This window comes from Pipistrellus kuhlii, unplaced genomic scaffold, assembly GCF_014108245.1.
Source record: "Pipistrellus kuhlii isolate mPipKuh1 unplaced genomic scaffold, mPipKuh1.p scaffold_m20_p_17, whole genome shotgun sequence".
In the NCBI taxonomy this organism is placed as follows: domain Eukaryota; kingdom Metazoa; phylum Chordata; class Mammalia; order Chiroptera; family Vespertilionidae; genus Pipistrellus; species Pipistrellus kuhlii.
The window spans coordinates 3935020-3959756 of record NW_023425482.1 but is presented as its reverse complement, the minus strand read 5'-3'; the positions used below and the strand labels follow the sequence as shown (position 1 = coordinate 3959756).

Below are 24737 nucleotides of genomic sequence, written 5' to 3'. Positions count from 1 at the left end.
GAGGGAGCCTGATTCCTCACGGACACGGCCATGGGTTAGGTTGCTGCTGGGGGGAGGGTGGGAAGAGATTAACCAAAGATCGTATATGCATACTAGAGGCTCGGTGCACAGATTTGTGCACCAGTGGGGTCCCTTGGCCTGGCCTGCGGGAATCGCGCCAAAATTGACTCTCCTAGATCCCCTGAGGGGTCCGGGGTTGTGAGAGGGTGCAGGCCAGGCCGAGGGACCCCACCAGTGCATGAATCCGTGCACCCAGCCTTTAGTAGAAGTGTAAACGGATCTTGCAAACCCAAATGTGAGTGGGGCTCACCCCATTAGCCATCATGTGATGCCTGAGAGCCAACTGCAAATGGACAGGCCATTGTGCATGTTGTCGGGTCTGCACTGCTGCTGCCTAAGGATAGAGGGAATGAATGTCTGCTGAGGGCTGTGCTCTGTTAGTTAACTCTGTCTCTGCTCTTCCTGTGCTCTGCTTGGGACATGAATGGGAGAGATGTTTAGGTAGTGAGGGCTGGGGTGCTTCTGTCAGTGCTTAATCATTGCTCAAAGTGGGATCTCCTCTCTGAGGAGAGTAGGACTGAAAATGAGAGAAAGCATCTAGAAGCTTTCATAACTTTATGTGGCAACGTTCAGACATGAATGGTACATCTTGTCCTTGAACAGGGTTGAAACCAAAAGCACTAGTCCAAGAAACTGAAAGTTTAAAAAAGGGAAACTGGTCCTCCCTACAGATGTTTGAGAAGCACAGGCTCTGCGTGTAGTTAGTGAGCCCTCTTTCGTAAGCTGTCCCTACAAAAAGCGTCTTCCCATCACCCCCAGTTTGAGTTAAAATCTAGGACAAATGCTGCCAGGTTTTCAGACGGCAGTTTGGGAAAGAATTAAATTTGTGTGAATAGAAGGAACTATTGTTGCTGTTTCTTACTATAAATTTTGGTTTTGTATAAGCTATTTATTTTTACACGGAAATTAATAAGCTTACAGTAATATTATCAAGGCAGGAAAAACCAAAGAAAATACTAATAGAATACTGTCCCCCCAGCCCCGCCCCCCTGTATGGGGTGCTGAGAACAGGAGGAGCTCTCTTGTCCTTACTTGGTGTGGACTGCCTGAGCCGGAACACGTTTGTGTTCAGGTAAAACCCATCTTGTGGGGCTGTGATATCATGTTTAGAGGCTCATATATTCAGCGCTGGTTGAAATGATTCGTCTGCCACAGCCAGTGCATCTTAGAAAGAATTTACAGCCTCATGGTAAATGCGGTGGATGATTCTAGTAGCATGATAAAATAAATACCCTGAACCTAGAGCTTGCATAAAATGGAAACTTAAGGATGTTTGGAAAACTTGGGACAGTGAATGAAATCTTAGCAACAATTTGAATAGGTGAAATGTAAGGTAAAGTTACCAAGACAAGAGATAGTCAACTACTAAGGGCAAAAAACTGTAGAATCACAGGGGCTGCAGTTATCCCTGCTAACTCTGGGAGAAAAGCCAACAAGAAACCTAGAATTTGGAGTGGAGCCCATACTAATCCTGTCAGCCCTGCAGCCCCACCGAGGAAGTCTGCAGGAGCTGTTTGGATTATTCCAGCATTTATGGAAGTGGGAACAAACATGCCCCCCTCCAACACCTCTCATACCTAATGAGTTTCCCTTTGAATTGGAGCAATAGTTGTGGATGGGGTCAGCTTGGGGCAGAAACACAGAAGGTGACCATCCCATGAGGATCTCGCAACAACATGGTAAACAACTTAAGGCCAAGCAAGGAAGGTTCCTGCAGGCTTACAAAGGATTATTCGTGGGCCTAAACTCCTGGGCATTCTTTCAGGGACGGCCAAAAAGAGCAAGATCCTCTCAAAGGAAGAGCAGAAGATTGTTGCATTTCATGAGTCAGGCCATGCTTTGGTTGGCTGGCTGCTGGAGCACACTGAGGCTGTGATGAAGGTAGGGTGTCGGAGAGTGGGATCCAGGGAGGGTCTGGGGTCTTGGAGAGTTGGGACTCAACTGTCCCTTCAACAAAGCTGAGTGGGAACAGCACTTGTGTGTGCTTGATGAAGAGAAAGCACAGCCTGAGGCTGACCTGGGTGGGAACAGGTGGAAGGTAACTGCAGGATCCCTCACTTTGGAATCATAGGACAAGAAGAGGTCTGACCTCTATACCAGTTGGGTCCAGTTATGGACATGACCATTTGAAATCCACATGACTATTTGGGGTTTTCCCATCTACATTCAGTTTTGGAATTAAGAACCGTCAGGTTTACTATCAGCTCTAACATGTGGATCTAATGATTCCTAATCGTAAAAAAAGGTGAGTTGAGTACACTTTTTTAAAACACTATTTTTCTAGACATTTGTGAGTTTGATGAAAATTTGATAGTTCCCCCCAAATGTGTGAATTTGTGATCATGAGGTCCTTGAATGACCACTAAGAAAAATGTAAACGTGTGGGATGCCAGGTGCCAAGTCTGTAAAGATGAGGGCACGGATTGTAATTGTACCCTCCACCAAAGCACGTGGAGTCACTGGGAGCCTGTACGTGTGGTTTGGTTCCACTGGCAAGGAAGAGCTGCATTGCAGTTCCCTAGACCCAAACACAGAAACAATGTGGCAGTTGCCACACTGGCGATCGAGCCCACAGCCGTGACCTCCTGGTTCATAGGTTGACGGTCAATCCCTGAGCCATGCCTGGCAGGTTCGTTGGTTGCTTCTTGTAAGTGCCCTGACCAGGGATTGAACCTGCAATCTTGACATATTGGGATGATGCTCTAAGCAACTGAGGTACCCAGCCAGGGCCAAAAAGTAGATTGTTAGTCTGGGAATCTGCTGACCAGGCCAGTTCCTTTTATATGCTTATCAGAGGGCTGAGTCTACTATTTTGTAATAGAGATAAGTGGATGCAGCAGCCACTGAAGTTGGTGATTTGGGCTAGGTCCAGGGTGAGGCAGGGGGGACAGTTACCTATAGTGTGATATTTATGGGACACTAAAATATTCAGTAATCAAGTTAAATATTTTAAGCCTGGCCAGTGTGGCTCAGTGGTTGAGCATCGACATGAACCAGGAGGTCATGGTTTGATTTCCGGTCAGGGCACATGCCAGAGTTGCAGGCTCAATCCCTGGTATGGGGCATGCAGGAGGCAGTCCATCAGTGATTTCTCTCTCACCATTGATGTTTCTATCTCTTTCCTCCCTTCCTCTCTGAAATCAATAAAAAATATATAGTTTTAAAAAGATAAACATTTTAATGCATTATCAACAAAATAAATATTAATGCAGAAAAATCTACAATGGGAGGATCCAAGATGGCTGCGCCCAGGTGAACACCTAGCCGCAGCCGCACACAACAATTTCAATAAAATACAACTAAAATATAAAACGGACATTGCCCAGAACTACAGGAAGGTTGACTGACTGGAAATTCTACAGCGAGAAGCAAGGAGAAAACCAGAAGGAGGCGCGGAGGAGCTGGAAAAGCCCAAGGTACGGAGACGCGGCGCGCGGAGAGGACGGAGCCAGAGAGGAGGGAGGCCGAGTGCCTGGCGGGCGTTCCCCAGCAGAAAGGAGAGAGAAGCTCCGACTGTGCTGGGCCCCCAACTGCTCTGAACCCGGTTCTGGGCCAGACCCCGGGGACTCAGGCTCAGCCATAGGGAGCCGGGCTGTAAGGCGGAACCCCGGGGAGAGGCGAAAGGAGGTCCCGGAGGCGCGCACACTGCGCGCAGAGAAGGGACGATCGGCTGTGCCGCGAGATTGCCCTGACGGGAAGGAGACCTGGGCTCCAGTCTGCTCTGAACGCCACCTCCAACTCCACTTCCAACTGAACTGAACCCCAATACCGGGCTCATTGGGGGAGAGCATAGACTGTTTGGCAGCAGGCGAAAATCGAGGGCACCTTTCTCTCAGAGGCGCCGGCAGCAGCGAGCACTGAAGGACCCGCATAGGGCGGGGCTGACAGAAGCCAAAGCTGCAGGCTCCACCCTGAAACCCCGTCCCATCTGTAACTGCGAAATGCGACAACAAAATAGATCACAAAAGAAAGAAATGGAGGACAAAAAGCGTCTGGATATAGAGTTCAAATCTACGCTTATAAGGTTTTTCAAGAATTTCCTAGAAAAGATGGATAAGGCCTATGAGGATATGAAAAGAGATCAACTAGAATTAATAAGGAGTCAACAAGAAATGATAAGGGATCAACAAGAAATAAAGAATACATTGTCTGAAATAAAAAATATTTTACTGAGTCCTAAAAACAGAAGGGAAGATCGCAAGAATCAAGTCAAAGATTTGGAACATAAAGAGCCAGAAGACACTCCTCCACAGAAGCTAGAAGGCAAGAGAATCCAGAAAATTGAAGATAATGTAAGAAACCTCTGGGACAACTTCAAGTGAACCAACATCAGAATTATGGGGGTCCCAGAAGATGAGAGAGAGCAAGATATCAAAAACATACTGAAAGAAATAGTGACAGAAAACTTCCCCTACCTGGTGAAAGAATTAGACTTACAAGTCCAGGAAGCGCACAGAACTCCAAACAAAAGGAATCCAAAGAGGACCACACCGAGACACATCATTATTAAAATTCCAAGAGCAAAAGACAGAGAGAATATTAAAAGAAGCAAGAGCAAAGAAGGTAGTAACCTACAAAGGAGCACCTATACGATTGTCAGCTGACTTCTCAACAGAAACCATGCAGGCCAGACGGGAATGGCAAGAAATATTCAAGGTGATGAATAGCAAGAACCTACAGCCAAAAATAATCTACTCAGCAAAGCTATCACTCAGAATCGAAGGCCAGATAAAGAGCTTCACTAATAAAAAAAAGCTAAAGGAGTTCATCACTGCCAAACCAGAATTATATGAATTGCTGAAGGGGGTTCTTTCAGAAGAGAAAGTAAACAAAGATAAAAATTATGAACAACAAATACATAACTATCAACAAGTGAATCTAAAAACCAAGGAAATTAAAAAAATCTGATGAACAATATTAACTGTTGAATATAATAGAATCAGAGGTATGGAAGGGGAGTGAACTGACGATTCTTGGGGTAAAGGGGAGAGGGGGGCGTGGGAAGAGACTGAACATAAACTGTGCACCTATGGATGAGGACAATGGGGAGAGGGGAAAGGGCAGAGGGCGGGGTGGGAACCTGGTGGAGGAGAGCAATGGTGGGGGGGGGGGGGGGAAAGGAACATTTGTAATAATATGAACAATAAAAACTTATTAAAAAAAAATCTACAATGATGCAAATATCACTAAAATGAACTCTTTTCAGAATTTTTTATTAGATGGCTGAAAGTCATAAACTAGTCATAATGAGAAAAACTCCCTTGAGAGGCTCATACTTTGCTATGAAAAGATAAGTTTTTATTGCTATTTGGTTATTTCCAGCATTTAATTGTAGTTTAGAGTTGGATTTTAAGTTTCCCCTTTCAATTTTCTGGCTACTGTGAGGTGGTTCTCTTGCCACTGTAACCCTCAGAAATGGCACCTGTGACCCAAGTCACTCCTTGTTGCTCAGGAACAGGCCTTGTCCTGTTGAAGCTGTTCACACACCTGGTGTTGGTCAGTGAGGAGGCTAAGGCAAGGTTACTTTCCATTTCCCCCATATAACCTCTTCGTCAGAGGGCTACTGTGTAGGGGTATGGGGGTTACTTGGTGGCCTTGGTCCCTGCACTTCCTGATTGCTTCACCTAAAAGCTCCTGTCTGGGCCGTTCTTTACTTCATTTTTACCTAGTAATGTGCAAGAAAGACACACCCACATGTGTGAGCCATTCTCTTTAATGATGGTAGCTTCTTTTTATAAAAATGGGGATAGTACAGATTTGCTTAACAGCTTAAAACCCTCTGATTAAAGATCTCATATTTCTCACCTTCATCTTTAAAGCCCACATCTTGCCTGCTAACTCAGGCCACCTGACGTTCTGCAGGTCTCCATCGCACCTCGGACAAACGCTGCACTGGGCTTTTCTCAGATGCTCCCAAGAGACCAGCACCTCTTCACCAAGGAGCAGCTGTTTGAGAGGATGTGCATGGCCCTGGGTGGCCGTGTGTCGGAGGCCATCTCCTTCAATAAGGTCACTTCTGGTAAGGAGCTGGCCCTGCAGGACCTGGAGTTCTTACAATGTTTTAACATCCTTTATCCCTTTGCATAGAGGAAGGAGGAGGGAGGGGCATTATATCTGATGAAAGAATTTGAATAGTAGGATACAAATATCATTTACATTTCCTTAAGTATGCTTTTGTTTAAAACAATCTTTTAAAAATATGTTTTTATTGATTTCAGAGAAGGGGGAGAGAGAGAAACATCAGTGATGAGAGAGAATCATTGATCGGCTGTGTCCTGCACACCCCACGCTGAGGATTGAGCCCACAACCTAGGCAGGTGCCCTGCCTGGGAATCAGACCATGACTCCTCGGTTCATAGATTGACACTCAACCAATGAGCCATGCTGGCTGGGTTCATTAAGTGTTTTTTAAAGATGAGATATGGTGAAAGGAGATTTGAAATAAACAAGACTTTTAAAATAATTTATTTGTTACAAAAACGTTTACATACATGTGGATTATAAATGCATTTACTTGGCTAATTATTGGTAATTCAAGTAACTTCACTATTCTCAAGCTATTATTTCACTGGGATGGCAAGAGAGCAGGCAGAAAACTTGCCCTGCTTGATCCTTGGCATTGGGGTTCCATGTTGACAAGTGTGTTCCGTGTATACCTGGACTTGTTCTGGAGAATTGCTTATCAAGCAAATGCAAATATGCAACCCATTTAGTTTTTTACTCTTAATTTATTTGAGGTGGGTGGCAGAGAGAGAGATAGGGAAAGAGAAGGGTGGGGGGGGGGAGAGAGAGAGAGAGAGAGGAGAAGAGAAGAGAGAAGAGAGATTAGTATGTTGTTTTACTTATTTATACATTGCATTTCATTCATTGGTTGATTTTTTTGTTTTTTATGTGCCCCACCTGAGGATTAATCCCACAATCTTGCCATATCAGGATGATGCTTTAACCAACTTAGCCACCTGGCCAGGATCTGAATAATTTTTTGGACAAAAGAGCATTTTTAAGTTTCCAGTCTCTCTCTTAAGGAACAGTATCAGGATACAGTTGTCCCTTGGAAACTCTGCATCTGCTGTCTGGCCTAGGTGTTTGCCAGTGGGGTCCTCAGGGTGCACTGGCTCTGCACTCCCAGGAAGAAAGCTTTTCTTGGCCCTATTCTCCAGGAGCGCAGGACGACCTGAGGAAGGTTACGCGTATTGCCTACTCCATGGTGAAGCAGTTTGGGATGGCACCGAGCATTGGGCCCATCTCCTTCCCTGAGGCTCAGGAGGGCCTTGCAGGCATTGGTCGGCGCCCCTTCAGCCAGGGTCTCCAACAGATGATGGATCACGTGAGTTCACAGGCCTTGTCACTGCCCCTTGTGCCAGCCTCTGCTCTATTCAGCCCCACAGTGTGGTAGAGGGCAAGTCATTGTATTCAGAGGAGGCTCCCACCATGCCCTGTCCCTGAACCTGCACATTGGGCTGTTTCTCCTGACCTCTGTGGTCTCTCTGAACTGCCTAGTGTGTGTTCTTGGATGAGGACCCCTGTGTGGCTCCTGATGAAATTGTAGATGATGGGAAATTGGGAAGAATATCAAATAAATGCATCAAATGACAGAGCCAGTGCCAATTATCCCTGTGGCCAGCATGGACATGCTTCATTGTCCAAAGGAGATTGGGCCAGGACAGTGTCCAGCCTGTCCTGGGGAGGCTCTAATGGGCCTGGTGCATGAGCATGTGAGGCATCTGCGGGCATGGAGGACAAACATGGAGGACAAACACAGGGTCCTTATCCTTTAGGAGGGGGAGGAGGGGGAATCTACAGGTGGGAATGGCTGCTGTGGGCAGGCATCCTGAACTATGACATTCCCAAGGTTGGGATGGGGGCCAGAAACTGTTGGGAGCTGACCTTTTCTGACAAAAGGCTGTGGTTCTGAAACTGCAGTTCTTTGGAGGACTTTGGTGATAGAACCAGCCTATAGATAGTGCTGGGAATAGTGTTCAGCTGTTCTCATTACAGATCTCCTCTCTCATTCTCAGGAAGCTCAATTGCTGGTGGCTAAGGCCTACAGGCACACTGAGAAGGTGCTGCAGGACAATCTGGACAAGCTGCAGGCGGTAAGACTTGGTGCATTCTAACCTCCAGGCATCTGTCTGTCTCTTCAGAAGTTGTGTATATGGGTGCTATTACTAGGTTGTGCTGGCATAGCTAGTCATGCTTTTATGGAATACCAGTGGCCTGGTGCACAGATTCATGCACGTTGAAAGGAATTTAATTAGAAGAAATATTTTAATATCACTATTTGCCCTTTCTCTATAATAGAAGTGTCAACCAAATTCACGATCAACAATGACAGATCAAAACACTCGTGTAGTTGGCGCTAGCAAGAGCTTTATATGTATCATATATGTGCGAGTCAACTTAGCCTTTTACAGATACAGAATAAACTTGCTTCATTAGGCCTACTTTCTGACGTAGCTAAACTTTTTCCAACCCAGTGAAGCACCCCAACTTGTCTTTCAGGTAATTGTCAGCAACACAGCAGTAAATATCAACACGAAGCAGATTATTATTGTAGATCACTCAGGGAGAACAAAGGGTAAAATATTTAACTGCAGCGGTGTTTGACTATATTCTGTGCAGTGAGAAAACCTAAAGTCATTTCCAAAGTCCACCATTTCTTTCTTTTCAGTCGGGTCAAGTTTCTAAGCTTTCTAAATCTCCATTTTCTGGCTAATGAAAAGAAAATAGGATTCCATTGAGTCTCCTATCTATCTACTCCAGGACTTCTCTGAGGAGCAAATGAGATGAGGCAGGGGAAAACACTTCACATTTGGTTAAAGTATAAAATGTTTCCACCTGGCCATAAAGCAAGTGGTGTTCCTGGGCTAAAGAAACTCCAAGGAGGCTAGTCGCTAGGGGGAATAAGCTGGCAATGCTACATGGCATCATTACCTGGATGGTTGGACAGTTAGCATATTAGCCTTTTATATATATAGATTTCAAATGAGCACAGAATTATTTTTTTTTTTGTTGTTAAGAGAAAGAGACAGAGAATCCAAGATGGCTGCACAGGTAAGCACCTAACCGCAGCTGCAAACAACAATTTCAATAAAATACAACTAAAATATAAAATGGACATTACCCAGAACTACAGGAAAGTCGACTGACTGGAAATTCTATAACGAGAAGCAAGGAGAAAACCAGAAGGAAAATCAGAGAAGCTGTAAAAGCCTAAGGTACGGAGACACGCGGTGTGCGCAGAGAGAATGGAGCTGGAGAGGAGGGGGCGGCTGAGGGCCTGGCTGGTGTTCCCTAGCGGGAAGGAGATAAAAGCTCCGGACTGTGCTGAACCCCAGACCCGACAGCGCTGAACCCCAGTTCTAGGCCAGACACTGGGGACCCAGGCTCAAACAGAGAGAGCTGGGCTGTAAGGCGGAACCCCGAGGAGCAGCGAAAGGCAGAGCCCCGGAGGAGCGCACATTGCGCGCAGAGGACGGACTGTTGAGTCTGCTGCCAGATTGCCCTAGCGGGAAGGAGACAAAAGCTCCGGCTGTGCTGAGCCCCAGTTCCAACTGCTCTGAAACCCAGTTCTAGGCCAGACCCCGGGGACCCAGGCTCAAACAGAGGAAGCCTGGGCAGTGAGGCGGAATCCCAGCAGAGCGGCGGAAGGTAGAGCCCCCGGAGGCACGCACATTGCGCGCAGAGAATGGACTGTTGGCTGTGCCACGGGATTGCCCCGGCGGGAAGGAGACAAAAGCCCCAGACTGCTCTGAACCCCACTTCCAACCCCACTTCCAACTGAACTTCACCCCAGTTCCGGGCTCAGTGGGGGAGAGACTAGACTGTTTGGCAGCAGGTGAAACTCAAGGGCACCTCACTCTCAGAGGTGCTTGCAGCGAGTACTGAAGGACCCTGAGGAATACTGAGACTCAGGAGCCGCATAGGGCGTGGCTGACGGAAACCAAGGCTGTAGGCTTCACCCTGAAACTCCGCCCCATCAGGGAAGCTGCGAAAATGCCGAGACAAGGAAATAGATCACAAACAAAAGAAATGGAGGACAAAAAGCGACTGGATGTAGAGTTCAAAACCACACTTATAAGGTTGTTCAAGAATCTCCTAGAAAAGGCTGATAAAATAAACGAGACCTATGAGGATATGAAAAGGGATCAACTAGAAATAATAAGGGATCAACAAGAAATAAAGAATACATTGTCTGAAATAAAAAATATTATACAGAGTAATAAAAACAGAATGGAATATCGCAAGAATCAAGTCAAAGATTTGGAACATAAAGAGCCAGAACTCACTCCTCCGCAGAAGCAAGAAGGCAAGAGAATCCAGAAAGTTGAAGATAATGTAAGAAAACTCTGGGACAACTTCAAGTGAACCAACATCAGAATTATGGGTGTCCCAGAAGATGACAGAGAGCAAGATATCGAAAACATACTGAAAGAAATAATGACAGAAAACTTCCCCCACCTGGTGAAAGAATTAGACTTATTAGTCCAGGAAGCGCACAGAACTCCAAACAAAAGGAATCCAAAGAAGACCACACCAAGACAAATCATAATTAAAATTCCAAGAGCAAAAGACAAAGAGAGAATATTAAAAGAAGCAAGAGCAAAGCAGGTAGTTACCTATAAAGGAGCACCTATACAATTGTCAGCTGATTTCTCAACAGAAACCATGCAGGCCAGACGGGAATGTCAAGAAATATTCGAGGCGATGAATAGTAAGAACCTACAGACAAAAATAATCTACTCAGCAAAGCTATCACTCAGAATTGAAGGCCAGATAAAGAGCTTCACTAATAAAAAAAACCTAAAGGAGTTCATCACCACCAAACCAGAAATATATGAATTGCTGAAGGGGGTTCTTTTGGAAGAGAAAGTAAATAAAGATAAAAACTATGAACAACAAATACGTAACTATCAACAAGTGAATCTAAAAACAAAAAAAAAAAAAAAAATCTGAGGAACAATATTAACTGTTGAATATAATAGAATCAGAGGTATGGAAGGGGAGTGAACTGACGTTTCTCGGGGAAAAGGGGAGAGGGGGGCGTGGGAAGAGACTGAACATAAACTGTGCACCTATGGATGAGGACAATGATGGGTGGGGAAAGGGCAGAGGGTGGGGTGGGAACCTGGTGGAGGGGAGCGACAGGGGGGGGAGAGGAACATCTGTAATATGAACAATAAAGATTAAAAAATAATAATAATAAAAAGAGACAGGTGTGGGAGGAGAGAGAGAAAGAAACATATTTTTGTTGTTCCACTTATTTATGCACTCATTGGTTGATTCTTACATGTGTCCTGACGAGGTATTTAACCCACATCCTTGGACTATCAGGGTAACACTCTAACCAACTGAGCTACTTGGCCAGGGCTCAAATTAACACAGAAATTTAGAAAACAACATACCAAATATGTGTTCCACCCAGCTCAGCTGAAATATAATATTTCCACTTTTTAGCATTTTATTATGAACATTTCAAGCCAATTCTTTCAAAATAGAAGAACATAATAAACCCTCATGTGTCCATTACCCAGTGCCAGCAAATATTAATGTTTGGTCAATTTTATTTAATATTTTTTCAACTCAAACTTTTCCTGAAATTTTTAAAATAAAATTTTAAGTTTAGAATAGTTTTAGTAGATTTACAGAAAAGTCACAAATGTTATAGAGAGCGGGTTTTTTTATACCCTACACCCAGTTTTTCCTATTATTCACATCTTCCATTAATATGCTGCATTTTTAGAACCTAGTGAGCCAATATTGATATATAAACTAGATTTCCTTAGCCTTTTCCTAATGTCCTTTTCCTGCAGGGGCACCCCCCTCACTACCACATTTACATTTAATCATCACGCCTCCTTGGGCTCCTCTTGGCTGGGACAATTCCTCATTTCTCTGTTGTTGATTGTCTGCAATGGCAGTGTTAGGAGATGGGTCTGATGTTCTCACAATAAGCTGGGTGATGAGTTTGGGATTATCTCTTGACTTCATAGGTGAAGTTACCGTGTCCCTATATATGTGGGCAGCTCTTGGTTGATAGGCTGTTGCGTTGATGTGAGGCACAGCCAGCTTGGCAGTTGTGCATATTAGATTTTCCAAGTGTTGCCACTCACTAGCAGAGTGTGATATTGTAGAATGCCGGGCCTACTCTACCTGCTGAGCCATAAACTTTTTTTAAAATAAATATATTTTTATTTATTTCATAGCGGAAGGGAGAGGGAGAGATAGAAACATCAGTGATGAGAGAGAGAACCATTGATCAGCTGCCTCCTGCAAGCCCCCTACTGGGGATTGAGCCTGCAACCTGGGTTTGTGCTCTTGGCCAGAATGAAACTTGTGACCCTTCAGTTCGCAGGCCAATGCTCTGTCCACTGAGCAAAACCGGCTAGGGCTGAGCCATATACTGGTACTTGTTGACAACTTAGCTGGCAAATGCCTTGGTGTCACACATGTGCATTGTCATTGCCACTGGGCAGGACCCAAGCTCCCTGTGATGGGCCGAAGATGTCCTGCCTCAGTTTGCACTGTGATCGTGATAGACTCACATCATCAGTGGGGTACGGAACTTAGCAACGTATTAAACCAGTCACACAGATTAAGTGGTCACCCAGTTTGGGGATGACAGAAACCAGTCCAAGTGGCTGTGGCAGCATTCCTTGTAGTGGGACTGAGCAGCAGTAATTGAGTGATGGTACAGAACACTCCCAGGATTCATTCAGCATGTTTTCCATGATCATCTCTAGAGAGGGAGAGGCCCCCTTCCCAAGCTGTGAGGTCCTCCAACTTACACCTCAGTGCCAGCATTCCTCTCAAGTTCCAGTGAGGATGTTCTGCATTTTAGTCCCTGCCCCCATACAGACACCCACACCTTGTTTGGTAAAGGAAATCGAAGATTGCCCAAAATAAGTAGAGATTTGGAAGGGAAACAGACAATTAATGAGGCTGCAGCTGGCAAATCATCTCCAAGGTTGAGACAGGGAGTGATTCTTTGCTTAAGCTGCCTGTGTGTGCTGCTTCCCTGGGAAAGTGGCCTGTCGGGGGGCATCCTACTCACAGACACCCCTTTCTGGGTGGGTGGGAGGCCCCCCTCAGTGCTCTGCTCTCAAAAGGCTCTTGTCCGTCCTTGTCCTCCAAGGTTAACACACTGTCCTTTGTTCCTCTTAGCTGGCAGGCGCCCTGCTGGAAAAGGAAGTGATAAACTACGAGGACATCGAGGCCCTCATCGGCCCCCCGCCTCACGGGCCCAAGAAGATGATTGTGCCTCTGAGGTGGAGAGATGCGGAGAGGGAGAAACAAGACACTGGGGAGGAGGAGGCGCCTCCGCAGCCCCCGCTTCGAGGGGAGGAGCCGTCTTAGCCCAAATAGCTGGGCCTTGTTAATTAATGGTGCCATGGGGACCCAGGGAGTGTTGGTTACTTAGCTGCTCCCCAAGTTCCTTTTCACCGGAGATTTGAACCTCATCACCCACCCTGGTCCCTGCTGAAGGCCTTTTAAGAGGTGTTTGTTTCTGTACCTGTGATTATAGTAAAGACTGCAGAGGATTGAGATACCATCAAATAAAAGTCGAATTATTTCATTCCATTTCAAAAAAAAAAAAAGACTGCAGAGGAGAATGATTTAGTTTTGCTTTTGTAGATTGTTTTTTCCCGTGAGGAGAGAGGGGTTGTCAGTGCTTGTTTCAGGTGCACCGGGAGGAGCTCCCAGGTTTATGACCCGGCAGTTGGGCTCTTTCGGGGCTTGTGCAAGAGCTCTCCAGCTCTGAGACTTTGTCAGCATGCTAATCAGGATCCAAGATGAAAGGACACTGAGCCAATGTCCTCACCCGCACTCAATTGGCGCACAGAATAGGGGACAGGCACCAGGCCTAAAGGATTAAAACACTGCCACCTACTGCCGTGCTGTCTGATGCCTACAAATACCCCTCCTCACTGGTCTGGTGGGGATACCTGAGGACTGTCGATACTTTATGATAGAGAATCCAACTATGTACCAAGTGGTCAGCTCTAATCCAGAGGGGCTGCTGGGTTTGTCCTGGACACAGGGTTGTGTGTTTACAAGTTATAATTTTAGCAGTTGAAGAGCCCCTTTTGTAGGAATCTGGGATAAGGGGACAAGGACACCTCAGCACGCAAGATAGAAAAGTGCACTCAGCTCCCATCTCCCTGGAGGTGTGCAACACACACTCAGGTGCTCCTACTTCTGCTCTCATCACTTCCCCGATTACGGGTACTTCTGACAGAATGGTGGTTCTGTTGCTGTTCCCACACTGTGCCGAGGAAATGCCTGCTGAGCTATAGGTGGGCAAATATAGGTGTGATTACACACCGGGGCAGGGGGGCACACAAGCTTTTTAAACTTTTTCTTTTTTTTTAACATATATATTATTGATTTCACAGAGGAAGGGGAAAATAGAAACATCAATGACAAGAGAATCATTGATTGGCTACCTCTTGCACGCCCCCCTGGAGACCGAGCCCACAACCTGAGCATGTGCCCTTGACCAGAACCTAACCCAGGACCCTTCAGTCCACAGGCCAACACTCTATCCACTGAGCCAAACTGGCTAGGGTGACACTTGCCTTTGCTCCAGTTTCCCTAATTCATTTCCAGAGATCTGCATATAGTCTAGTATCTTTGCCTGAGGGTAGTATCCTTTGTAACGTATAAAGGTGGATACTGACAAGCTCATCCCTTGTATTTTATCCATTAAAATGAATCTGTATTTCCTTTGGAAAATCATTTGCTGAGCCCAGAAGATGCTCAGTGAGAAACAGGATGTAAATGGCATGAATGGGCTATAGGAGGGGGCAGGTGTAGCTGGTTTCCCAGCACTTGCTGATATGAATGAGTTCATGGCCCCTCAGCCAGTGGGCAGGGGGTGCTTTGGGCTATGATTAATAGTTTGAAGACTTTGGCCCTCTGGTCAAATTATGTTACCTCCCTATCATGAGATATGGCATTTGAGAAGAGTGCCAATACTTATACCTCAACTATCTCACTTAGACGATGTTCACACCTCCTTTATTTTATTTATTCTTTGTTCTCACCTCACGATATTTTTTCCCATTGATTTTTAGAGAGAGTGGATGGCGAGCAAGTAGGTTAGGGAGAGAAAAACATTGATTACCTCCCAAATGAGCCCCACCCAGGGCTGGGGATGGAACCTATAACCCAGGTACATGCACTTGACCGGGAATCAAACCTGAGACCCTTCATTGCATGGGATGATACTCTAACCACTGAGAGCACCGGCCAGGGCTCACACCTCCTTTAAAGAGGACCCTAGCCCAGCCCTTGTTGCTCAGTGGTTGACTGTTGACCTATGAACCAGGTGGTCATGGTTCAGTTCCCAATCAGGGCACATGCCCAGGTTTCTGGCTCAATCTAGAAGGGGGGTGGGGGGTATGTAGGGACTAGTGAATCAATGATTCTCCATCATTAAAAAGAGGATTCTAAAGGTGAAGAGGCTTCAACAGTACATGGTCCCTAGAGCAGTCGGACCAAACCAGGCAACCTGTGTGCTTGATGCTGGGAACAAAACTCTGACCCTCTGCCCTCACCCAGCAGAGGCAGTATATCCTGGCCTGATTATAACTTCTGAAACTCTTAAGTCATGTGTTAATCTCCTCATTGAGACAAACACATGTTCCCTAAATAAACATATATACAATTAGAGCCTCAGAAAATAATTAAAAATAACTTGTAGCCGAAGCCGGTTTGGCTCAGTGGAAGAGCGTCGGCCTGGGGACTGAAGGGTCCGGGGTTCGATTCCGGTCAAGGGCATGTACATTGGTTGCGGGCACATCCCCAGTGGGAGGTGTGCAGGAGGCAGCTGGTTAATGTTTCTCTCTCATCGACGTTTCTAACTCTCTATCCCTCTCAATTCCTCTCTGTGTAAAATCAATAAAATATATTTTAAAAAAATAAATAACTTGTAGTTCTTAAATCAATACAGATAATTCTTCACTCTGATATACTCATAAATGTGTTTTCTGTTTAAATTTTTTATTTTTTTGAGGTATAATTGACATACTAGTACATCAGTTTTAAGTGTACAATTTAATGATTCAATATTTGTATATATTGCACAGTAAGTCAATATCAACAGTTAGTCTTTTTTTGTTCTATAAACATTTTTTTTAATTGAATTCAAAGAGGAAGGGAGAGGGAGAGATAGAAACATCAGTGATGAATCACCAATCGGCCACCTCCTGCATGCCCCCTGTGCATGTGCCTTCAACTGGAATCGAACCCAGGACCCTTCAGTCTGCAGGCCAATGCTCTTATCCACTGAGCCAAACCGGCTAGGGCCAGAGTCTTTTTTCTTGTGATGACAACTTATTGACTTTCAGCAGCTTTCAAACAAAACATTTATGATGATGTTAATGTACTTCCAGTTGTCTTTCACTGAAGTTAGTGTTTTTCCATATTACAGGAACCTTTGAATTAACCTCTATCTGGTTTATGTGCAGACCATGATTTTGGAAAGTGGATAGACTGAATGGTGATCAGTCCTGTGATGAAGCTGTGTAACATTATCCTGTTCTTTAAAAAAAAAAAATATATATATGTATGTGTATATATATATATATATATATATATATATATATATATAAAATTGATTTTACACAGGAATTGAGAGGGATAGAGAGTTAGAAACCTTGATGAGAGAGAAACATTGACCAGCAGCCTCTTGCACCCCCCGCACTGGGGATGTGCCTGCAACCAAGGTACGTGCCCTTGACCGGAATCGAACCTGGGACCTTTCAGTCCGCAGGCTGACGCTTTATCCAATGAGCCAAACCGGTTTCGGCTAAAATATATTTTTTATTGATTTCAGAGAGGAAGGGAGGAGAGGTAGAAACATCAATGATGAGAGAGAATCATTGATCAGCTGCCTCCTGCATGCCCCACACTGGGGACTGAACCCACAACCTGGGCCTGTGCCCTGTCTGGGAATAGAACTATGACTTCTTGATTTATAGATCGATGCTCAACCACTGAACTATGCCAGCTGGGCTATACTGTTGTGATTATTTGTTAGGCTATTGCTTTGCCTAATTTAGTCATCAGTCCAAATTGATATGACAAAATTAACATGCTGTTTTGCAAAATGCCAGAGATAGGACTTTTCCCCCCACTGTCAAATCACTTTGTTGCTATGATATTATTATTATTATTATTATTATTATTATTATTATTATTAACCTTTTTTGCCCTAGCTGGTTTGGCTCAGTGGATAGAGTGTCAACCTGCGGACTGGAGGGTCTGGGGTTTGATTCCTGTCAAGGGCACATACCCAGGTTTCAGGCTCATCCCCAGTAGGGGGCCCTGCAAGAGGCAGCCAACCCATGAATCTCTCTTATCGTTGATGTTTCTATCTCTTTCTCCCTTCCTCTCTGAAATCAATAAAAACATATTTAATCAATAAAAGTGTATTTAAACTTTTATTGATTGTGCCCTTGACTGGAATCAAACCTCGGACACTACAGTCCACAGGCCGACATTCACTGAGCCAAACCAGGTAGGGCTATGATACTAATTTTAAAAATAAATCAAGACTGTGTGACGAAGAGGGTTCCAGAAGCTATTGCTGACTGTCTTAGATTTCTTTGAGGCTGACCCTCAAAGCACCAGATGGAGGAGGCCGGTCAGGTGCAGGTATGCAATGAGCAGGCACTGCCATGAGTAATTGGGGCTCGGTCTTCAAGGAAATCCTGGGTGTGCAAGGTTAGGGTTGTTAGGGTTAGGGTTAGTCTCCCTTAGTTGAATTCTCCTTCCAGGGGCATTAGCTCTTTTTTGTCCAGAGGCTGTCCTAAGGGATGGGCTGTCACTACAATTAAAGGTAAAACCCTTGAGCCAGCTGTCTTTGTATCAGAAGGATTCCTGCATGACAGTTCACTTCTTTAACCTTTCTTAGTGGGAAAGTTGAGCATGTTTTCAGCAAAACTTTCCCATCAAAAATTTGTTTGGGTCGGTATTTTGCATACTTTTCGAAGGAAGTATGGAGTATTCAATTGTGAAAAATTGGATTCTACCCTGGCTGGTGTAGCTCAGTGCTTGCCCTATGAAACAGGAAGTCACAGTTCAATTCCGGTCAGCGCACAACCTGGGGTTGTGAGCTTGATCCTCAGTTGAGGCCATTCAGGAGGCAGCCAATGAATGATTCCCATCATTGATGTTTTGTCTCTCTCCCTTCCTCTTGAAATCAATAAAAAAATGTTTAACTTTATGTGCAGTAGAGTGAGGTCCTCAAATAATAACTTCACCTTATTAGACCACTAAGTATATTCTGAACAATTTGCAACTTGAGACCTCTAATCCCCATCCAGTGACCCTGACAGCAGCTTCATAACCAGGTGCAGCTGGAGCTCAGGTGGAGGGGAGGGTTAGGGCAGATGAAGCTGCATGAGTCTGGGTTTGTCCAGAAGAGAAATTGGGAATGGAGATAGGAATATTTGAGATTACAAAGCAAGGTATCTTGGTCCATGGTGAGCTCATTGAAAGGGGCCTGATAAATTTTAAGCACGTCTGCTATTGCCCTTATTCATATTAAACGCGTATCTATTAAATGGCAGTGTGGGTTTGAACTTGCCATGTAGGCTCAGTATATTTGTCTGAATAGATTGTTTGTGCCTCATCTGTTACACACGTTTTGTCTTCGGATCATAACATAATTCCTCAGTGAGCCCCAAACCTGATTTTTCTAACAGGATATCCCAATAGAGAAATCTTTATCAGCAAACTGTTTACTCAGTGCAGGACACAGGCCTCCAAATTTCTCGGTTTGTGATATTTTAAAAATATTAGTTTTTGCTCGGAGGAAGACTGGTAATTGGGGTGAAGGTGGGAAAGAAAGAGGGTTACTGGGATGTTAAGGCCTATAAATAGCAGAATGTCGAGTTCCCATACTTGTCCTGGAGAATAAGAGACGCGCAGGGCACAGATTACAGATGTATGCCTGGCTACCTAATGTTTGTTTTTTAAAAAATATACTTTGATTTTTTACAGAGAGGAAGGGAGAAAGAGAGCTAGAAACGTCGATGAGAAACATCGACCAGCTGCCTCTTACACACCCCCTACCGGGGATGTGCCCGCAACCAACGTACATGTCCCTGACTGGAATCGAACCTGGGATCTTTCAGTCCGCAGATCGACGCTCTACCACTGAGCCAAACCGGTTTCAGCATACCTAATGTTTTTTATGTCTGTCTCTGTGAAGGGGCAGCGGCCACGAGGGTTCCTGGTGCCACCACTTACTGCCCTATTTCAAAGAAGCTACCCGATCCCTCCGCCGACCAAAGGAAGTTATACCATTAAACGCATGTGAAGTAGCGGCTGCCGGCTTACAGAAGCTGCCTTAGGTATCCCATGGGGAAGCGTAGCGAGTTCCGTAAGGGTGGAAGCTGGAAAGGCCCGGCGCAGCCAGGAGTTCCCAGAATCCACGTAATCGCGGCTCTTTCCCAACGTGGTTGAAAAGCGCCTACCCTCCAGGGCCGCGAGGGCGACTGGGAGTGTGTGACATCACTTCCGTATTCCCGGCTCTGATTGGGTAGGACGCGCCATCGCTTCTGATTGGCCGGGCCCACTGCCATCCCGGGGTGCTTTGCGGCGCCGCTCTCTTTCCGCCGGCCGTTCTCTTTCGGAGAAGGTGGGTACGTGTAAGGCCATGGCTGGTGGGGGCCATCGGTTGCCATCGGGCTCCATCCGCTATCATCGGCGTAGGGCCACGCCACAGACGGCGGCCCCGGGCTGTAGCCCGGCTCTGTGGGCGCGCCGTCCGCCCGGAGCTCGGGCCCTGACTCGCTTTTCTCCGTAGGCCCGTAGGCAGCAGCCATGGCGCCCAGCCGAAATGGCATGATCCTAAAGCCCCACTTCCACAAGGACTGGCAGCGGCGCGTTGCCACGTGGTTTAACCAGCCGGCGCGGAAAATCCGCAGGTGAGTGGAGTGCTCAGCCAAGTGACGACGGTGTCCGATATCGCTGTAACCTTAGGGTGCAAGTACACTTGAACCCCATAACCCTGTGATAACCGCGTGACTTGCAGCTCCACGTTAGAGCCGACGTTGTAATGATGTAATCGAGGGCGAGCTGGTGGCGACTTTGGGCTTGGGGTCGCAGGTGGGCGGCGTTGTCTGCGTTTTCCACGTCCCGCCGTGGTGCGGGATAGCAGACGCCCGCGTGGGAAGATGGGCCTTAGGGTGTCGTAACTGCCGCCTGTCTGTCTGCTCAGGCGCAAGGCCCGGCAAGCCAAGGCGCGCCGCATCGCCCCTCGCCCCGCGTCCGGACCCATCAGACCCATAGTGAGATGCCCCACCGTGAGGTACCACACCAAAGTGCGAGCCGGCAGGGGCTTCAGCTTGGAAGAGTTACGGGTGAGTATCCGAAAAAACGCATTATTAGAGCCAAATAAGGTTTGCCTCAAGGGCTCACAGTCAAATGATGACATTCTCCGGAATCGCTGTACTGCCTTGATGAAAGTACATTTGAACCCTTTTCCATCTGACGACTGAGCCCTTCGGTTAGGGTATGGAGATTAAAGACTCCTTGGGACCTCATTGGTGTCTCTCTCTGCGGGCAGGTGGCTGGCATCCACAAAAAGGTGGCCCGGACCATTGGGATCTCGGTGGATCCGAGGCGGCGGAACAAGTCCACCGAGTCCCTGCAGGCCAACGTGCAGCGGCTGAAGGAGTACCGCTCCAAGCTCATCCTCTTCCCCAGGAAGCCTTCGGTCCCCAAGAAGGGAGACAGTTCTGTGAGTACAGCCCCCCAGGCTCCTGGTGGGGCGGTGAGGGTTGTGGAGGGTCTCTGAGGCTGCAGACTGGCAGGGTCGGGTGACTTGTGGTGTAAGTGGTGTCTGTCCCTGGGTCCAGCTGTGGTGAAAAGGAAAATATTTGCCTGTAGCCTTTCTGTCCCCCCAAACTTGGTCTTCATGTTTGGGTGGTAAAGAATTGTTAATGAGAAGAAAGATCCTAAGAATTCCCAAATTAACCCATCAGATGTGCCAAGATTCACTCATGTTCCTCAAACACTGAGCTTTGTTTTGTGGTAATGGCAAAAGCTGTTTGTCGGGAAGCTTTTTTACATTGGAAATGTTTTGCTCTAAAATGCTTTATAAATAGCACAAATGTTTCTAAAGAAAGGCGTTTTGGGTTTTTCCCCATTTTTTGTTTTGTTTGTTTTTTAGAGAGAAGGAGGGAGGGGGAGAGACAGCTATGTGAGGGAGACACATCGATTGGTTGCTTCCCACATACTCCTGTCCAACCTGCTTGGGCCTGTGCTTTTACCACTGACCCACATCAGCCAGGGCCATGGTTGATTCTTGTATGTTCCCTGACTGAAAATTTATCGTGCAAACCTGGTGTATCGGGGAGGACACTAACCAAACAAGCTATATAGTCAGGATTCTAGAAAAAGTTACAGTGTCCACCCAAATGGGCTTCCAGGGAGTTGTGTTGGCGAGTCACTTTATGCTCTAGTTGACAGTTTGCTCTGCCTGCATCTCTGGAACAGACATATATGCTCGTGCATGAGCCAGTATCTGTCATCTGTCAGATAGAGCGGGAATTCGGTGACATTCCATTACTTGGCAGAGAGAGAGAGGTCTAGGGCTGGCTTGGAGCCCGTAGGGAAATGAGTTGAGCCCAGTTGATTCTCCCTTCTCATTCATAAACAGGCTGAAGAACTCAAATTGGCAACACAGCTGACCGGACCAGTCATGCCCATACGGAATGTAAGTAAAGGTGTTTGGATGATGCTCAAGTGAATATTTCTTGAGGTGGGGATAGGCTTAAGGTGGCAAGAGCATCCTGCACTCCCCCCACTCCCTTTATTTGTTGACAGTATTAATAGATATCCCCCAATTTCTCATTAAAGATGGAGGGCCTTGTCTTCTCTTTGAGAAAACTTGGGAGACCCATATCTCCTTTTCATCCTTCCATGTTGGGTTCATTTTCCCTCCTTGCTGTTTGGAAAGCTCATGGAGTATTTGGTGATTTTTGTAAACTGCCCATCAAGTAACTGGCCCCTTAAGGTTCCTCTGGGAGAGAGGAGGTGGGCCCAAGCCTTCCTTCGCTCAGATCTTTTGTGTCCAAGCACAGCACACTACCCATCCTTCGGGTATAAGGAGCTTGCTTCTGCCTCTGCTTTGAGTTTGGGTCCTTTTCTAAATCCAGAGGTTATCTTCCTTGGTGGCCTCCACGATCTCTCCAGGTTCTGACATTTGGGTTCTGAGCCTTGTCACAGGCCTTATTGTAAGTGAGACTTTGACCTCCTGTGCTTCCAGGTCTACAAGAAGGAGAAGGCCAGGGCCATCACAGAGGAGGAGAAGAACTTCAAGGCTTTTGCCAGTCTTCGAATGGCCCGTGCCAACGCCCGGCTCTTTGGCATCCGGGCAAAAAGAGCCAAAGAAGCTGCAGAACAGGATGTTGAAAAGAAAAAATAAAGTGCTGTTGGCAACTTGTGATAAATCTGTAGTCTCCATGTATCAGTCTGTATAAGGGATAGGTGTGGGGCCTGTTTTTCCTTAGGAGGGCCTGGGGGCTGGGCAGGGGATGAGGGTGTTCTTGTAAGGCAGCTCAGATGCTGGGTTGCATCCTACTGCCTGTATTTTAGGATTACTGTTTGTTCATTTGATTGAATAATCTGTGGCAAGATTACAAATACTAATTTTTCAAGTTGAGTTCCCTTTTTGGTTGATTAAACGAGAGTAGTTTCCAGTTATTTTAGTGTGTCTGGGCTTGTCTGCACCTCTGCTGTGCTGACTTGTATGTAGGCTTGCTTTGGTGCAGAAAATAATCCTCTGGCTGTCCCTGCTTGGCTGAGAAGTGGCAATTGGGAAGTTCAGCTGCTCCCCCCTGAGGGAGGCTGGAGCCCAGCCAAGTGTTCCCTTTGTGGGTACATGGTACCAAGAGGGTCTGGTTTCTCTGCAAGTGAGATCCTCAGCTAAGGCCCCATTCTTGTCCCTGTACTGTTCGACTTTTAACATTAAAATGTTAAAAGATGCGGATTTCAATGGAAGTTGTGTGTGACATGAAGATCAGCTGAAGTGGAGGAATGGGAACTTGAGCCTAAGGTGTGTCCAGCAATCCATATGTGGAGGGACTGCTTCTGAAGGGCCAAGTGGCACCTGTTCTGATACTTTGCTTAGGGCCTGGTGAGTTGGAATAGCTCTTGCTGTGGTCTTCACAGGCTTGGAGCACAGTGTTATACAAGACAGGCCCCCACTCCACTGCACTAGCACCTTAAAGTTCTGTCTTGGTGGGTAAAGGGAAAAAGCACCTGCCTCTCAGTGGCTTCTTCCTACAGTCACGTGCATGCCTGTCCACCTTCCACCCTGTGCCACCAGCTGTACTCCAGAGAAAAGGGTCTTAGCTCTCAGGACAGTCCTAGTGTGTGCAGTGCCAGTGAGACAAAGGCCTCCCCAGTGCAAGAATCTCATCCACCCAGCCTCTAGTATACATATAATGGAATACTTTTCAGCCTAAATGGGAAGAACATTGCAACATGCTACACCATGAATTGAGGACAGCATGCTAAGTGAAATAAGCCAATTACAAAAGGACAAATATTCCATGATTCCATTTATGTTAGGTAGCCAAAATTATAAGGGATAGAGAACGGAATGGTGGTTATTAAGGGTAGGGGGAAGAGGAGATTGGGGAATTAATGGGTATAGTATAGAGTTTCAGTTTTATTAGATTAAAAGCATTTATATTGGGTCTAGTAATGTCGTTTTTAAACATTCGTTTAAAATCTTGCTTGGCGTTGACTTGTATTGACATAACCTTCAAACACGTGGTATCTATAGAACGTGTGAAGTGCAATTAACAAGTTTTGCTTGAAAAAGTTTGTGTTTGGTTTGGTTTTTGTTGCAAAACTAGGGCTAAGAAGATGGCGGATGAAGAGCATATTCGGCACTGCATGCTTTACGAGTTCCAATTAGGAAGAAAAGCAAGTGAGGCTGCAAAAAACATCTGTAGTGCTCTTGGTCAAAATGCAGTTAGCGCCAGAAAATGCCAGCGTTGGTTTGAGAAATTTTGCGAGGGAAATTTTTTGTTAGATGACAATAGTAGTCGAAGCCGTGTGTCCAATTTTGATCAAGAAGCTTTTCAAGCTCTTTTGGTGCAAAATCCTCAAATTACCCAACAAGAGCTTGCGACAACTTTAAATTGTTCACAAAAAACAATTTCCAATCAATTGTGTGCACTAGGCAAAGTCCAAAAGTTTGGAAAATGGGTTCCTCATGAGTTGACCGACAACAACTGTAATCAGAGTCACAATTTGCAGTTCGCTCCTCTCTCGTCAAAACCGTTTGCCGTTTTTAGAGCAAATTGTTACCGGAGATGAAGAATGGGTGCTGTATGTTAATTTGAAAAGGCGGCCTCAATGGTTGGACAAAAATGAGGCTCCGCAGCCCACGCCAAAACCTGACTTGCATGCGAAAAAAATGATGTTGTGTGTTTGGTGGAATTTTAATGGAATTCTTCATTATGAACTTTTACCATCTAACCAAACCATTACAAGTGCAGTGTATAGTGCCCAATTGGAAAGGTTAGCCCAAGCTTTAAGAGAAAAAGAACACGCGCTGATTAATCGGAAGGGCATAGTTCTTCACCACGATAACGCACGACCGCATACTGCAAGAATCACTGCTGAAAAACTGCGCCAGTTGGAAT

The 24737-nt window shown here is 45.9% G+C and overlaps 2 protein-coding genes and 1 non-coding gene across 19 annotated transcripts in view; all 3 read left to right on the top strand.

The window, feature by feature from the left end:
- The window catches only part of SPG7 (SPG7 matrix AAA peptidase subunit, paraplegin), a 49583-nt gene extending 35983 nt beyond the window's left edge, over positions 1–13600 (top strand). For 6 of the 17 annotated variants that reach the window (XM_045582580.1, XM_036440868.2, XM_036440876.2 and 3 more), the window contains 5 exons: positions 1826–1941; positions 5923–6079; positions 7221–7387; positions 8079–8156; positions 13225–13600. In XM_045582580.1, the coding sequence (XP_045438536.1) occupies positions 1826–1941; positions 5923–6079; positions 7221–7387; positions 8079–8156; positions 13225–13416 (710 nt within the window). In that variant the 3' untranslated portion in view covers positions 13417–13600. Of the gene's footprint in view, positions 1–1825; positions 1942–5279; positions 5857–5879; positions 6080–7220; positions 7388–8078; positions 8157–12485; positions 13188–13224 lie in introns of those variants that run through there. The other 11 variants (XM_045582581.1, XM_036440872.2, XM_036440869.2 and 8 more) reach the window with 11 other exon arrangements.
- A 5969-nt stretch (positions 13601–19569) lies between these two features.
- RPL13 (ribosomal protein L13) lies at positions 19570–22529 on the top strand. The gene is made up of 6 exons (XM_036440921.2): positions 19570–19711; positions 19880–20000; positions 20294–20435; positions 20642–20815; positions 21737–21793; positions 22346–22529. The coding sequence occupies exons 2-6, from the start codon at positions 19897–19899 to the stop codon at positions 22502–22504; spliced, it is 636 nt and encodes a 211-aa protein (XP_036296814.1). The 5' UTR covers positions 19570–19711; positions 19880–19896; the 3' UTR covers positions 22505–22529.
- On the top strand, positions 20501–20583 carry LOC118721033. The gene has a single exon (XR_004988605.1). It is a non-coding gene; the product is annotated as a small nucleolar RNA MBII-202 (small nucleolar RNA).
- Positions 22530–24737: the final 2208 nt, after the last annotated feature.